The sequence below is a fragment of the Falco naumanni genome, chromosome 9 (genome assembly GCF_017639655.2).
Source record: "Falco naumanni isolate bFalNau1 chromosome 9, bFalNau1.pat, whole genome shotgun sequence".
NCBI lineage: Eukaryota > Metazoa > Chordata > Aves > Falconiformes > Falconidae > Falco > Falco naumanni.
The window spans coordinates 4,633,964-4,650,791 of record NC_054062.1 but is presented as its reverse complement, the minus strand read 5'-3'; the positions used below and the strand labels follow the sequence as shown (position 1 = coordinate 4,650,791).

General features: G+C 49.0%; 1 protein-coding gene across 15 annotated transcripts in view; it reads left to right on the top strand.

Moving 5' to 3' along the window:
- EHMT1 (euchromatic histone lysine methyltransferase 1) overlaps positions 1-16,553 on the top strand; it is a 121,631-nt gene extending 105,078 nt beyond the window's left edge. For all 15 annotated transcript variants that reach the window (XM_040606084.1, XM_040606088.1, XM_040606083.1 and 12 more), the window contains 9 exons: positions 565-719; positions 1,546-1,713; positions 2,091-2,235; positions 3,202-3,279; positions 4,453-4,568; positions 6,897-6,983; positions 11,314-11,392; positions 14,498-14,673; positions 14,968-16,553. In XM_040606084.1, coding sequence (XP_040462018.1) covers positions 565-719; positions 1,546-1,713; positions 2,091-2,235; positions 3,202-3,279; positions 4,453-4,568; positions 6,897-6,983; positions 11,314-11,392; positions 14,498-14,673; positions 14,968-15,151 — 1,188 coding nt within the window. In that variant the 3' untranslated portion in view covers positions 15,152-16,553. The remainder of the gene's footprint in view (positions 1-564; positions 720-1,545; positions 1,714-2,090; positions 2,236-3,201; positions 3,280-4,452; positions 4,569-6,896; positions 6,984-11,313; positions 11,393-14,497; positions 14,674-14,967) is intronic.
- The last annotated feature ends 275 nt before the right edge of the window (positions 16,554-16,828 follow it).

Genomic DNA, 16,828 nt, shown 5'->3' with positions numbered 1-16,828 from the left:
ATGAGTGTTCAGCTATTTCTAGTGCCGCTAGTGAGAGATGAGTACATACAGTATTTAAGAGATGCCTGAAGTCGGATTGATTGCTTTCCCTGTGGCTCACGGTTCGCTTTCTAGTACCTTCATATACCCTGTAGCTTGTGCTCTGCTCTTATTCTCTTAATTTTGTAGCACTGGGAGACATGCTGGCTTTTCTGTCTGTCTGGGCTGGGGAAGCTCAGCTTCTAGCCTTTTCCAGCATGTTTGTTCATGTCTGTCACCTCTCTCATGGATTGATCCAGATTGTTTTGTGGCTTAGAGACAGACGATTTGCCTGCATGTGTAAGGCAGGCGACGGACCGCTTTATGTGCAGCCTCCCCGTCGTTGGCGCGCGGAGGCGGCGGGAGTGAGAACTCCCTGCTTGTCTGCACGGAGATTTCCCTGCCCGCCCTGGCAGTCCCAGCCAGAAGGAGCAACGCCGGGAAGGAGACTGCAAGCCACATGTTGCATCCTGCAGGTGTAGAGCTCCCAGAGCGATAGGGTTTTAAGGCACTAAACAGCCTCTACTCTGTTTTCTTTCTCTCCAGGAAGAAAATATTTGTTTGCACTGGGCTGCTTTTTCTGGCTGTGTTGACATAGCGGAGATACTGCTGGCTGCTAAGTGTGATTTACACGCAGTGAATATTCACGGGGACTCGCCCCTGCATATTGCAGCCAGAGAGAACCGCTACGAGTGTGTCGTGTAAGTACTGCTCCAGTCCAGCCACTTCTCTCCCCTCCCCTGGTCACTTCTTTTTACTGGATGCAGGCTGGCAAGCTTGGGAGATCCTGGGAAACGCCTTTGGCATTTAAACACAAACCAAAATTGCGATGGAGGGCTTGTTTCTCCATTGCCTCACTCCTGGGGGCACTGGGCCTGAGCTACCAGCTGCTGCCAGAGCTGGTGTAAAACATCAGAAAACGGGAAGTGGTCCTGGAGCCTTAGGCAGAGGGCTCGGGGGGCTGTACTCAGCCTGGGCTTCCCAGCAGAAAGGCGTCGGGCATCCTCGATTAAAGCTTTTTTTTTCCTCCCCTACTCGCCCTACAACTAGCCAGGCATAATATGGTAACAGGGCTTTTCCTTTGCTCCATCGCTGCTGTGAATGAAGTCCCGGTGCGTACTCACCAAAAGCTGGTGAGTATAAACAAGGGCCAAGTTCAACACCAGTTTTCTGCGGGACTGTTCCGTTTCCAGCCGACTCTTCCCACCCCGTATCTTTCCCTGTCGGAGAGTTTCAAGCCTGTCTGAAGTTAGGCTGGTACCAGCCAGGTACCTGTCACGCCTGAAGCAAGGCGAGGTTTGCCTGGAGCTCTCGTGAGTGCCTAGAGCTCCAGTCTGTGGCTTCTGCCAGCGCCTTCACCTAGAAGGATTCACTGAACCATGCTTAATAAAGAAAACTCAGGTGATTATTCAACAGATTCTTCCTTGTCCCTTAAGGGCTGGCTGGAGGATGCAATTCAGCTTGTTTTCCCCTTGCACGGTTTCTTGTGGGGAATGCTTAACCTCATCCTTCCTTACTGTTTTGCAGTCTCTTTCTTTCCCGTGGCTCTGATGTCACTTTAAAGAACAAGGAGGGTGAGACTCCACTCCAGTGCTCCAGCCTTAACTCTCAGGTCTGGGTGGCCCTACAGATGAACAAGACTCTCAAAGAATCATCTACTGACAAGCCTGCCCAGATAGAGAAGGTTGTGAGCAGGTGAGAATACGGCTGGCTTTGCTTGTGGGTCATGAAATAAAGCCTTTGCACGGGGGCGACAGGGGACCTGGTTTAAGAAAGGATTGTAAGTGCATGCTTAGCTTGTTTAATTAGTGTGAAGGTCAGTTTGGGCTTAGCAAGAACGAAGCATATGCTGATTCAGACCTTGGTTTGTAAATTCATCCTCCAAATGGAAATACTCACAAGCAGAACAATCTGTAAGACGGGGCGGGGGAAAAAATGAACTCAGTTCTAGTCTGTGATGCTTTGAGTGCTCAGTGATCAAAGACAGGAATTCTGCCCCAGGATGGCATCTGAATGGCCCCTTGTTCAGCAGAGCTTTTCTCCTGTGACAATTCTCTTTCTCCTACTGACAGAGACATCGCCCGGGGTTATGAGCGGATCCCAATTCCCTGCGTCAATTCAGTGGACAGCGAGCCTTGTCCTAGCAACTACAAATATGTTTCGCAGAACTGCGTCACCTCCCCGATGGACATTGATAGAAACATCACTCATTTACAGGTGAGGAATCGTGCATATCCACATGTTTTTTCTTGTCTTGTGTGTGCATTCAGAGATGTTGCAGTGCACTGCACCTCAGAACAGGTTTTGCATTCAGAATGGTCTATGTCTAGTACTAATATTGCCATCAAATTCCAGCTCAGGCTGTAGTCCTAAACTCCAGCTCTTGCTCTAGGAGATGAGATTCTGCTTTTCTTTGTTTCCAAGACTTAAGCTAACCTCTGCATTCAGCCGTGTGCTGTAGCCTCAGCCATCTCGTGCTGGCTGATGTGGCTCCCATTTATCCTTTTCCTCTGTTCTGTATCTGGAGAGTTAGTGAGTTGGTGGGAGACCTTCCTCATGCTGTCTCCCTACCGACTGCAGCATCCAGGCCAAGGTCTCTGTTGTGGTACTGGAAGCCCCTGAAGAACTGGGTTGTGAAAGCAGAGGTGAGGAAGCACAGGGTGAGGGTGACCCCTCTGGGCACAGCTTTCAGGTGGCCCAAGTGACCTTCCCATGCCCCAGCCCCTGTTGTGCAGCAGCTGGTGGTGGGACTGTGCTGGCTGGTGGAGTGCTGGGGAAGCAGCCAGCTGGAGCACCTGTGTGGGAGGAAGCAAGCAGCAGGGGAGGACTGAGACATCATGTTGCGTCATCTCCCAGCTCTGGTCCCTCCTTGGAGCTTGCCTTGTCCTCAAGTGTGGAGTACAGCTCATAGGGCATGGAGGGAGGTTAGTGACACAGGGGGACATCTTCTCATGAGAAAGGAAGGTGGCTCAGTGTGAGATTCTTTCCTCACATTCGTTGCACACAGAAATAAAGAATGGAGTGAAGATGCCACTGGACTGATGAGGCTGATTATCTTTCTGGCTAATGAGCTGCAGCAGGAGAAAGTGAAGACTTGAGGTTTTCTCTCTGACCCAGTCACAGAAGTTGCTCTCTCAGTTGAGTGAGTGTGGTGTGGAGTTAACCCCTTTTCTTCTCTTCCAGTATTGTGTGTGTATAGATGACTGCTCCTCCAGTAACTGCATGTGTGGCCAACTCAGTATGCGCTGCTGGTATGATAAGGTGAGGACACAGAACCTCCTCTTGGGCTAGACCAGTGCCTGTGAGCTGAACTTTGCACGTTCAGTAGTACCTTGAAAACAGTTCCTTGCACAACTCCTCTCTTCTTGTGTTAAAATGCCTAAAGTTGTAGTCCCAGCTTTGAGATGTATGTGACAATAACGAAATGAGTACTCAGGGAAACTTTTCTAGTGTTACTTATTTGTGTTACTGTCATGCCAACTGAGCCATTAATTATACCCATGTGATAGAGAACATTTAATAATCCATGCGTGAAACGGCTTCCGTTTCAGAGCAACGTAGGAAATGCTGTAATATCTGAACAAGGGGAGGGTGGTAGAGAGATTTTTTTTCCCCTGCTTTTATTTATTGTGATCCTTCTGGATGAAGAAAAAGTAAAGATGTTTTAACTGCAACATTGCCAGAAGCCTGGTTTGTTTTGGGTAAGTGTGCTTCAATCCTCCAGGGAGGTTTTGAGGTTAATATTTGGACAGGTTCTGCTAAGATCAGAAGTTCTGTGAATCTCGGCAAGTTTCTCCCAGGGGGAACGTTGGCATCATTCTTTGCTTTGTAGCCATTTTATTTACACGGTAATAGGTGATTACATCTTTCAAGCCTTAAAAGCCAAATTTGTTAAATATGATGAACTGCATCTATCACTTCTTTAATCCTACGTGGTTGGTAAATAATTGAATTGCAGCCTTTTTGGGACTGTTATTTGGGAAGATAAGATAATGTGGTTCACAGAACTTGGGTGTACTGGCCTTGTACTCTGGAAGTTTAGGCTTTATTCCAGAGACAGACTAAGCATCTGCTTCTCCCCTCCAGCACTGCAAAATGATAATAATGGTGATGCACACCAGCTTTTTGCACAGCACTGTAAGATGTGGTTTTGGTTGTGCATAGGATGATGCCAGGCAGCAAATATCTAGACCGTTTCTTGCTGTTTGTCAGCTGTCAGTGATGGTAGCAAGTGTGCCACTGTCAGAGTGGAGGAAAACTACTGCAGAAGTTGAGATCTGGTGCTGGTTTTGGGGAGCTCAGGGCCTGCCTCCACCTTGGGGTGCTCTGGCCTGTTCTTACACTTGGGGGAATTTCTGCTCTCGGCCTGCCTCTGGTTTGGAGGGGTCACAGGAACAGACAACTAACCCAGTCTTGAATGCCTCTCCTCTTCAGGATGGCCGACTCCTGCCTGAATTCAACATGGCTGAGCCACCACTGATCTTTGAGTGTAATCACGCGTGCTCATGCTGGCGAACCTGTAGGAACCGGGTGGTGCAGAATGGGCTCAGGTGAGAAGGAGGATCCAAACGCAGCTTATCTTGGCAAGACCAACACCAAACTTTTGAGCTTTCTGGCTCTCTAGTCTCAGCTCACCCATGAACCCACAAAAGCCCCAGACTTCCCGAGATGAGACAGGAGGTGGGGCAGGTACCACCGCACATGCAGTGTGGGATGCACGTGGGTTCCTGCGTGCTGCTGGTGGGAATGAAGCAGCAGTGGGTTGATGAGCTCAGTTAATATTTGCACCCTGTCCCTGCCACGTCGTGTAGGAACCACAGTGTTCTTTCATCAGCCTGACCATGAAACATACAAAGGGCTGGTGGGTTTGCATGAACAGCCTAGATGTAACTTCTCAGATGGAGATCTGTGAAGAAAATAACAGCAACAGAAACGGCAAAGCCTTAATTTAGAAGATCTTGTGAGTTAGCAGTCTATATTAGAAATATAGGCCAGCATGCCCAGACTTGGCTGCTTAAAATTTCCAAGTTACTGGCATGACTCCCCCTGAATTGCATACCTGAATACCTTTTGGCCTCCGGTGCTGCAGATTAGGCTGTTCAGGTTTTGGTGCCAGGCTAAAAATGTACGTGTTTTGTTTTGGACCTCTGCTATGGAGAAGTTTGCCACTGCACTGTGTTCAGAGGAATCCCACTGGAAAAAAAGCCTTTTGCAAATTTTTTGTAGTACTGACAACACTTTTTTTTTTTGCAAGCTTTGTAGTTTCAATGACATTTCAAAATGTTAAAAATAAGTAAGGAAAAAGCTCGATGTGTTTCCACAGAACTTTACCTCTCTGGTTTTCCCTGCCAAGCTCCAGTGCTCCAGTGTCTACGTGGGTGTTTATTTAGGAGCTGTACAGCTAGAGCTGTTGCTTTTACATTTTTGCTTTGCTAAAGTGTTGTGCTGAAAGATGGGAAGGGTTGGAAACCCAGCCATGAGCCTGGGAGAGCAGCTGTGTTGGAAAGCTGGCGGTAAGGTCGTCAGGTGCATGGCAGAGCTGTGCCTGAGGTCCCTGGGGAGGCAGCGCAGGGAACCTCTCGCGTTTGGGCTGCGGTGTGACACATGGGTGCTCCTGCTCCATTTTCAGTGCTTCCTTTATCAGATTCGCTCCAAATTAACTCTGCTTGGCAGCACACACGTTTCCATCTGGCAGGCTGACCCAGCTCAGCCGGGAAGCTGAGATCGGAGCCGTGGTCCTGCTGCTGTCGGTGTTGGTCCCGACAGCAGAGCCTGAACCTGAGCTTGGCTCTCTGTTCCGCTGTGATGGATGAGGCAAAACATGGGGGAGCTTCCTCAAGCCTGAAATACAGTGTTAATAACTGGTTTCTCTGAGGGCAGCCGTTCTCATGAAGTCATGTTTTGCCCTGGTGAAGGATGCAAGAGTTGTGAGCGAATATGGGAAAATGCACAGCCCCTGGTTTGAGCTGACGGTGCAAGGATGGGATGGGTGGGGGGAAGAGGAGACAAGTACTGGAGAAAGCAACAGGATGAAGTTAAGGTGAGCATTGGGTTTCTCTTTGTTCCGATAACAGCGTTGCTGAGAGTGGGTTTTGGTTCCCTCGGGGACAAGAGCGAGCCTTCCCTAGCCCTGGAGACTGTTCATCCTGCACTTAACTCAAGTTCTGGCTGAGCAGGAGGCAGAATGACTTACAGGATTGTTTCTCTGCCTATAAACTCCCCATCAGTAAAATTCCACAGAGCAGCTCTTACACCAAGAAGTTTCAGGTTGCAGTGTTTCTTCCTTGTCTTTCAGCCAGGGAGCTGGATATGATGGAGTTGCTAAATGCACTGGCCTCAGCAGAGGGCAAAGGGATCAGAGCACTTAGCTCAAGGTGTTTTTAACTCACTGTAGGCTCCTGCAGCACACCTCCTGGCAGAGCTGCGTTGCCTTAAGTCCCCTTCCACCTTCCCTGCCTTCCCCTGAGCGCAGTGGGTGTGCATGGAAAGGAGAAGAAATGCTGGTGGTGGGATTCTGGTATCCTAGTGTAACCACACAGAGTATCCAGTGCCGTACCCTCTTCCCCAGCCCCTCGTGTGGACCTCACAAGGTGCAGCTGGGCAGGAGGAGGGGTTGACAGGTGCCCATCCCTTGTCCCCAGGCAGTTTCCATCCCAGCATCTGCCCACACGCTCGGAGCAGCAGTGGGAGTGGAGCGTACCCACAGTGGTGCCAGCATGAGAACTGGGGTGGGGGGTGGATAGTTGGATATTGAAATCCTCTTTGAGTTTGCAGTGGTGGAAGGAAGGTTGCTGGCTGTTTTGCCCATCTCTCTCAGAAAAGTCGTTGCCATTCTGCAGAGTGCTGCCATTAAGGTGGCTTTGTTTCCTCTTTTCCAGGACTCGATTGCAGCTTTACCGGACACAAAAGATGGGCTGGGGCGTGCGAACAATGCAAGACATTCCACTGGGAACCTTTGTGTGCGAGTAAGTTATTCAGCTTTCATTAGCTCACACAAACCGTGCTTCCCGAGGGCTGGGTCGTTACACCTCTTTAAGGCAAAGAAGTGGTCACCCAGCCAAGCTGCTTGCCCTCAGTCAGAGGTTTCCTGACTCCGTTTCCTATTGTGTGTCCTTTTCCTCGTGGCATGGAGCTTTCTCCACCCCTCTCTGTCTTGCTGGAAGCGGTGCTCAGCTGTCACCCCTCTGAAACACAAGCGGTGCTGGGTGGGTGGGAAATGCATTTGGGTTGTGCTGCGAACGTGCTCAACTCACATGTTCATCCTGGATATGGGACATTTAAGGCCAAGGCACTTTGAAGCAACTTTTTTCATATTGGATCTTCTTCTGTTTCAATACTGACGTCTCAAGAGGTTTTCCAGTGTCACAGCTCTGGCTTTAGTCTGATTCAGCAAAACAATGAAGCGCTTGGCGTTAAGCACATGTTTCGGCCCTGATTCAATAAAGTACTTAAGAACAAAAAATGTTCAGATTTACATCAAGTGAAAAAAATGCTGTCGAACCCCATGGTTTTTAGGCTTTAAAGTGGTATATGTACTTTATTAAATATTTTGGGAAATGTTCTTTCCATTGCAATAGTACAGTGACTTAAGACCTTCTAAATAAGGCTGGACTCATGATCTCCATGGAAATAGCTGCTGGGGTTTTGTGGAAGTAGTTATTGATGTTTTATAGAATTGGATTGGAGGTTGAAGAAGATTATTGTAGAATTTAAAAAAAAAAGGGGGGGGGGGAATAAGAAAAATCTTCAGTGGATCAGCCAGATATTTCTTCCCTGTTAGGAGCTGCTAGATGGTAAAATGTTTTTTTCAGAGGTGAAGCTTAAAACTGCTGTTTATGGGGAGTGTCTCAGGTCCATCTTCAGGTGAGGTTAAATACCAAAGGTCCTGGTGTCCTGGTTTAGCACCCAGAGTTGAGCCAGAGCCTGCGAGTAAACTGCTCTCAAAGAAAAAAGGCGCTGACTTGACCAAATCCTACTGGAACGCTAACACACGAGAAGAATAAGCTGTGGTGAACAGGCAGCCCAAGGAAGTGGGGCAGCCCTGCATGACGGTGTAATGAGTGTGTTGTAGAGCACATCAGAGCTGATGGGATGCAGATACCACAACCGTGCTTAACTCTTCCCTCCACCCTTGCCAGGAGCTGCTGACACTGTTTCAGTGGTAGGCGCTATCTTCTTCATTATCTAAATGAGCTGCATACTAAAAAGCTGAGCTAATTTATGTCTTGCCCAGGTGCATTCCTCCTAGTCTCCATCACTCTCACAAATTATTTACTCAGCTCACCGACTCGACTCGCAGTCCTCCTCTCCTCCTCAAGCCGGATTTCATTGCATTGATGTCCTTCCTGTGATTCTTTATGGACAACCTGTAGACCTGCTTTCTTCTTCTCCTCATCTCTGGCAAAGAAGCCCCAGTGCCAGCAGTGCTCGGGGGCTGCTTGCACGCAGCAGCTCCCAGGATTCGCTCTTGTGGAAGAGCATTTTGCATTTAACTCCTGGTTTAGAGCCCTGAGCAGGTAGTAGTTTTGTATGGCAATTATGCTACTTTAGAAGGATGATAATTGGTGTAAGGATGACTTTTATTTCATAGTTTTTCACATATGCCCACGTATGTGAACTGTAGTTCTCACAGCATTTTTATTTTGCAAAACTCTGCTGGTCCTGGCTGTTTCTGTGTGTAAATCGTAGAATCACAGAATGGTTTGGGTTGGAAGGGACCTTAAAGATCATCTAGTTCCGCCTCCCCTGCCATGGGCAGGGACACCTTCCAGGAGACCAGGTTGCTCCAAGCCCCATCCAGCCTGGCCTTGAGCACTTCCAGGGATCCACAGCTTCTCCGGGCAGCCTGTGCCAGTGCCCCGGCCATGAAAAATCTCTTCCTAACACCTAATCTAAATCTACCCTCTTTTAGTGCCTTTCTTAAACACACCCTACTTTTCAGCCTGTCCTGTACTTCAGATACTTCTCCACTTTTCTCTGTAATCACTCCAAAAGCAGTGTCACCCTCCCTGCCCCAGTGGGGTCCCGTGGAATTTTTAAGCTTTCCACTTGCAGGTGCTCAGGGTACGGGTTTCTCCCTGGCCTCTAAATGTGTCACTGCTCAGAAGCTGCTGTTCTTCACCCTGTGCTGATGTTGCTGTGGGTTGTTTTGAATGTGAGGTGGTGTAACGGCTCGTTCTGGAAATGGCACAGCTGGTCAAGGGCTTTTACTGGAGAGGCTGTGAATTAGCAGGATGCAGAAACTAGAGGCTTGTGAGGATCTGGTCTGTTCCTTTCAGTGCACAAGCATGGTGGGGTTTTCAAATATTTCTTTTCTGTACAAAACAGTGATGCTTTAGTAAGATACCATCTGCATTGAGCCAGATATTTTAGCTACACCTTCAGCCAGAGAAGCCCCAGGCATCCCATCTCCCACACCCCGGGGAAGATGCTGGAGCCTGTGCTAGGGACTCCCTGCTGGTTTTGATCCCTGTGTGGAGTACCCTCTGATCTTGCGGTGATGAGTGGCACTGAAAACCTCTGAGATGTGGTTACTTGCCACCAGCGTGCTGAACACCTTGCTGACAAGGACGCTGGCTTGACTTCGGGGGTTGTTAAATGAAGGGGCTGATGCTCCTGCGCTCTTCTGGGTAGGAACACGTACCTCTTGCACATCCCTCCGTAACTCTGGACCAGGGAAACTTTTGGACTAGGGAAACTAGGGAACCATCTGATCTGTAAGCAGGCTTGGAAAGGAAATGAGTTACAGGAATAGTCTTTAAAGGAACACCAAACCAACAATTTTTCATTAGGTTGTGGGGTTTTGTTTCACTGAGTTGTAAACCTGAAGTGGCTGTCCCTCAGCAGAGTGTCTCTCCGTGCAGCATTATTCAGCTGTTTCGCAGCTGCTGCTGGCTACTGTGCCACGCTACAGCAGTTTCTCTCCCTCTGTGGCCATCGTCTATCACTTCAGGTCACCACCGAGCGTGTGATTTCCAGTAATGCCGCAGCCTTACGGGAGCGCTTAATAAATAACAAGATGCAGTGGGGGCAAACGGGAGGATCACATGCGGTAGCAGCCTCATGCTCTGGCAGCGCAACTTGGCCAGATCGCTCAGATCTGGGAACTGCAGCCAACTGATCCCTTGTCATGGAGCACGTGGGTCCTCTCCAGGTTAACGTCTTGTGGCTCTCCTGTCCCCCAGCCCTGGAGGGAAACGCTGCCTTGAGCCACAGGGGGAAGTGTATACAGTTGGTTAAGGCTTGCGAACGCTATGAGAGCTGCAGAGGAATAATGTGATAGTGGCTGCTGCTCCTGGAAGTCTCTCTTGATGCTGCGAAGATTATTTATTCGCATTGTGGATCCTGTGCTTATGATTAATTAGCATTGCATCGCAGGCCAGGAGGACTTGCAAACCAGAACCTGCTGTGCTGTTGCTTCTTTCTTGTATCCTCGCTCTGGCTCAGTACCCCTCCCCTTGTGTCTCTTACTGATTGCAAACAAGTCAGGGCAGGGGGTGTTGAACCTTGACAGTCCAAAACTGTTCCAGACGGAGACGGGGAGACAAATGTGGGAACACCAGTGCAGCAGGGACTGCTGCAGCAAGGGGGTTTGCATCAAAACCAGCCAGGCTAAGCAGCACGTGCTTCGTGGTGGTCAGAGAACCTGATTGTAATCTGCCTTACACCTGGTTTTCCAACAAGGTGGTTGTTACTGGGATCCCAGCTCTGATGTATTCTGATTTGAGAAGGGTTGAGAAAGAAGCCTAGATCCTTCCAGGGATCTTGCCAGGTTAGGTTTTACCTAAGACTTTTAAAACAAAACTTTCTAAGGTATGTAGCCTATGTAATCAGTCACAACACCCAGGAGAATACAGGAAGGACAGACACAAACATTTTACTTTGGGCTGTAAACAGCGCAAGTACTGCAGTGGTGTATAGGAGAGCCAGGACACGAGTCTGACCATGAACATAAGGAGAATTGGATTAATGTGTTGATCTTGGCCAACAAAGTGATTTGCCAAAGGAAACAAAGTCCTCGGGAAAAAGTAGATTTTGTTGGAAGGAAGGCTCCATTTTTAATATTAAAAGTGTTGCCCTGAAAAGATGGAGTCTGGAGCCAGATTTCAGCTGCCGTAAATTGGCAAAGCCCGGTTTGCCGGGGTGGCTCTGAGGTGACCTGCACTGCTAAGGCTGTGGGTTGCTGCCTGTGGCTGGGCTGCATCCCTTTCTTTCCCTCTTCCCAGAAAGAGGTGTCTAAAGCCAAGCTTGTGATTGCATGAGCGTCTTATTTCTTCCTTTCCTGTTTGTCTGCAGGTACGTTGGTGAGCTGATATCCGATTCCGAGGCAGATGTCCGTGAAGAGGACTCCTACCTCTTCGACCTTGACAACAAGGTACTGTATCTGGAGGTGTCTAACAAGACAAACCCAAGGTCTTGCCTCTACAAAAGAGCAAAGAGAATATTTGCCTCCGTCTTGATGTGCAGCACGATCTGAAAGCTTGCAAAGAGGAAGACCACGTCCTCACTGCATTTTAATAAAAATATAGAGTGGCTGAGGTAAGGCTTATTACCAGCAGCACTGGGCCACCGCGGTCCGTGCTGCTCACACCAGTTTTGATGCCAGGTGCTCTTCTGTCAAAACCGTTCGGGGTTCCTGAGTTTTGCTGTTCCGTTTTTGATGCTCAAGTGTTTATATGTAGGCTTGCAGCTGTGTTGATTGGCAGCTCTGTAATTTCTTCATAAAAAGATGAGCTGGAATACTGAAAGAAAAAAAAAAAAAACTACCACCAAACTAACAAAACCCCCTGTTCACTTACAAAGGGATCCATCAGATACCCTGGCAGGGACTTGTGGCTTGTTCTACGGGTAGTTACCCCATGCTGCTCTTGGAGGGCTGTCTTGGAGCAGAAATCTGGCTTCGACAAGTGCAACCTAAAGCTTTTAAGCAGGGCCATCACTCCAGACTTTCCTTGGGAAAGGAGGAGAGGAGAACGGTGAGCTGAGGACTCAGAGGAGTGGGGTGGCTTCCAAGGAAGCCTGTTAAACAGTGTCTGTCTTGTTTCTGTTGTCAGCTAGTGACAAAGCAGCTTTGCTTTATTGTTTTTTTTAAAGTGACACACATTCAGCAACTGAAAAAAGGTAAGTAATGAGCCTTGCACTCGGTCTGAAAACAGCGAGGTAAAGCTGTAATTACAAAGTTGAAAAGCAGCAGGGACTTCAGCCTGGTTTGTGTGTTTATGAGCAAGAGCCCACCCGGGCCTTGCCTTGCCTTTAGGTTGGCCTTTGGCTGGCTGTCTTGAGGGAGAACCTCTGCGTTTGCTCTTACAAAGCCTTCAGTGAAGCCAGGAGGGAGACCTAAATCCAGGCATAGGCATCGTTTTTTCAGGGTATCTTCAATGTGGAGCATCCGTAGAAAACCAGGCACCAGGTCATTGAGTGATGGTCAAAAGAAGCCCCTTGGGCCGGGCGGAGGGCAGGGCAGAGCCAGCCGGGTCCTGCGACCTCCTGAGGGATGGGAAATGGCTCCGGGTGTGAATCCCAAGCCTGGGACGGGCAGCCTTGGGGTCCTGGTGTGTCCTGGAGGGGTGGCCTGAATGGGCTTGCGCTGGAGTGGAAGAGTGTGGCTGGGTCATCATTTCTGCTATCCCCGTTCCTTGAGTTGTCACTCGAGGCCACATGCATGGTGAATCGTTCAGTGCACCAGGTCCTGCAGGCACATCCCATTCCAGGACTGAAAGAGGGCAAATGTCACACCGCCAAAACTTCCTGCCATTGCTGGGTTCCCAGGACAGAGGCATAGCATAGCAGATGCTCTCTGAGCTTCCGCCGGTTGAAGGGATAGCTTTCTTGTCTCTGTACTGGAGAGCTGGGAAAACTCGTGCTATTTCTGGGAAGAAAGGTGAGGTTGAGTTTTAGCTGCTGTGGGTGCTTTCTGTTATGTTAAGCCACCCCTTTCCCCCGTGGAGGCTTATCCTCCTCGGTCCTTGCTCACACGGGTGGCCCTGCTGCACTCTGTCGAGGGGAGGCAGCGGCTGGACTGCCTCCCTGCTTGCATCCCTGCTTGCATCCCTGCTTGCATCCCTGCTTGCATCCCTGCTTGCATCCCTGCTGCATCCCTGCTGCATCCCTGCTGCATCCCTGCTGCATCCCTGCTTGCATCCCTGCTTGCATCCCTGCTGCATCCCTGCTGCATCCCTGCTGCATCCCTGCTGCATCCCTGCTGCATCCCTGCTTGCATCCCTGCTTGCATCCCTGCTGCATCCCTGCTGCATCCCTGTGGCCCCTGTGGGCACAAAGGGCTTTCCCGGCCATCCTCCCTTCTCAGACACCCCAGTGCCTTCCCGCCCTTAAGGAGACTCGCCTCCCCCCAGAGCAGATTCACGTTTTCTCCCTTTCCTCCCTGGTTGCCACCATGTGTCCGTCAGTTCCCGATACCCTCAGAGCAAGGTGGGAAGCAGTTTGCTCTGGAACTTGTCCTCCTCAGCAGCTTCCCGGTGAGGTCACCGCCTGTGTTGGTCAAGGCACCTCTGGAGAAACACACCTTGGCTTGCAGAGAGCGCAGGTCTTCCCAGATGGTCACTAGATGTGGTAGTGGGTGATGTCCTCCCCAACCACGGCTTTCCCATGGATGAAAGCGAGGGGGTGACGGGAATGACTTGAAATTAGAGCTGGTAATACTGTGTGTGATATGGGACGGTGTGGGGTGATGCCTCCCCCAGTTGTTGGGACATCTCTCCTGGGCTCCTGCACCAGTCAGGTGGTGTGATCTGGCACAGCTCATCCATTAATGATTGCAAGGTGCTTGCCCAAAAGGGAGTTTGAGCACTGCTAATGGATCCTTTTGCTTTTGGCCTCTTCGCAACTGAAATTAGCTTCTGTAATTAAAGTCTCTGCTTTGCACAGTCATTCTCTGCTGGAATAAAAAAGCCCTGAGGGGGGTTCTTTTATTTTCAAGGAAGACAAAATATTACTGCTCTCTGGGCAATCTGGAAAGGGAATTTCTGTGTTCTCACTTTCACTTTTATCTGCAAAACCCTGTGTTTTCTCGAGGCTCTCTGGCTTTGTGTTTCCTAGCTGTCATGTTCAATTAGAGGACAAACAGATGCCTGCTCCCCTAACCAGTAGCTTTTACCCGTAAGGTGTCTGTCTGCAGCAAACATCCATCCTGCTACGCCAAACCGGTGCTTTAGCAGGGCAGGGCTGGGGGAGAGCTGGTGTCCAGCCAGTGTCAGGGCATTTTAAAAGGTCTTTGGGCTTGTGGGGGCAGAGTGTCTTGCAGAAAACTCTTATTTTTAGGATACTGTTGAATATAAACGTGTGTGTGTGTGTTGAGTCCCTTCAGACCCGCAGTGGGTGTCCTGCCCTGGTTGTTCTTGAAGCTTCCCAGAGTTATTAGCGGAGCGACCAGTAGTTTGATCATTTGTTTTATTTAAACAAGTAGCCGTGATAGTACTAAACCCAACCTCATCTAATGAAAGATGCCACGTTTCTCCCCTAGGATGGAGAGGTGTACTGCATAGATGCCCGTTTCTATGGCAACATCAGCCGCTTTATAAACCACCTCTGTGAGCCAAACCTCATCCCAGTGCGAGTCTTCATGTCGCATCAGGACCTCCGCTTTCCCAGGATTGCCTTCTTCAGCACCAGGCATATAGAAGCTGGAGAAGAAATCGGGTAGGTGGTGTCCCCGGGGGCCGCCGCTGCCTTGTGTGGGGAAGGACGGGGCGCAGAGTGTGAAAGCTCTGCTGCTCCTGAGCTGGTTCTCTCCATCCCTTTGCTCCCCGGGCCATGTCCCCAGGGTCCCCCGGGGATCCCACGAGCACACTCCATGCTCTGAAGCTTTGCAAAAACCCAGATGGTGGCAGCGCAGAGGGTCGCCGACCCCGGCGTCTCATGACGGTGCGCGGTCCCTTTTGCTCCTCCGTGTTGCTGCTTTGCAGTGACCCCATCTCTGTCTCTCTCTTGCAGCTTTGACTATGGAGACAGGTTCTGGGACATCAAAGGCAAATACTTCAGCTGTCAGTGTGGTTCACCCAAGTGCAAACACTCGAGCTCAGCACTGGCCCAGCGGCAGGCGAGCACCTCGTCCCAGGACACGCAGGAAAATGGGCTCCCCGACACCAGCTCTGCCACAGCAGCCGGCCCCTTTTGAGGCTCCCCGCTCCACAGAGACTGACTTGTTTTAACCCTATAGATTCACATACTGTCTGAATTTCCATTTAAAGAGAAAAACAACAACAACAACAACAAAAACCACAAAAAAAAAACACACAAAAAAAACCCACTCAAGGAAAGCCAAGGGTTCGTGACACTTAGGGCTGTGCCACCGACTGTTACTTGAGGAATAAGTAAAAGCAAATCCCGCCTCCGTGATGTTGTTCTCCCCTCCCTGGTCCTGGAAAGCTGCTGGTTTTCACAGTTGCGTGTGGAGGGGTGGCTGTTGCGTTTTGTTTTTTTTTTTCCATGCAACCTGTCCTGGCCTCCATCTCTTAATGTGCTAAGTGTTGTCAGAGCCAAGGGAGAGCCGCCCGTCCTCCGAATATTGTTAATTGAATGGATCGCACATGCCAAGTCATCTCCAGTTCACTTGTAATAAACTTTGAATACTTGATGGGACTTTCTTTCTAACAGCCGGGGGGAGTGGGGAGGGAGAGGGAGGTGCTGGCACTTGGGTTTGCTTGGCACAGCCCCAGGGCAGGTTCTGCTGGTTGGTTTTTGTTGGTTTGTTTGTTTTTTTGGTTGTTTGGTTTTTGTTTGGTTTTTTTTTTGTTTGGTTTTTTTTTTTTTTTAAGTCAAGTCATGATTTTCTCCCGCATCTCACAGGACATTGCGGTGGGACCTTTCCCTAGGAGCTAGAGGGCATTTCTAACAAATACCCTCCTTGTTACCAAATCCACCGGCTTTTTTCTCTTCTGAGGAGAAGAAACCCACAACCCTTACAAATCCCTTTGCTCCCTGGCCCTCTCCCGAGCCGACCAGAGACACTTCCCCTGAGACCCCGCTCCCTCCCAGGCTTTCTCCGTTACAAACCAGCTCGTCTGCGCCGCTTGGCCGTGTTACTGTCTCAGTGTTCGGTTCGTCTGTGGAAGGATTTCCCTCGCCCCATCGCAGTAGCGGTTTTAGAGAGGGAAGGTTGAAGGGGATTGTACAAGACACTAACTTCTTAAGAAAATCAGGTTTTTTTCTTTTTTAAAAAAATAAAATGAATGAGATATATATTATAGAGAACCTCGACTCACGTCTGCCGGCTGGGGCGAACAGACAGGACGTGTCACGGCGAGAAGATCCTAAGATGCTACCAGCTCGTCTGTTCCCATCACTTTTCTCAATGCTGGGCACCTTCGATTAATTTTTAAGCCACATGCTATGAGGTTTCAATAAACTGTTTTATTTTTTACCATTAACTGAAACATTGGGGACTAGCATTAAAAAGAATAATAAAAAGAAAACCACAAAAAACCAAAAAAAAAAAACAAAAAACAAAACGACAACAAAAAGAAACCACAAAACAAAAACGGTGCTGATTCTGGTGTGATTTTTGCTCACCACGTGAATATAAACTTATCAATTGTATAAAAAGAACAAAGTGATTTTAGTATAAAAATGCAGGAAAAAAACAAAACTTTTTTTAAATTGTTAGTATTGTAGTGTGAATAAATTTGCCATCACCTTTTGTGTGGTGGCTGGGCAGGTCATTATCTTAATTTTTTTTTTTTTTGCATATACCTTTAAATACTGTAATTAGTGCAGTAACAGTTTTTTTTGTTCATCTCTTCTAGAACATTCATAAAGCCGTCATGTTTATTATTATTATTTTTTTCTGTTAATG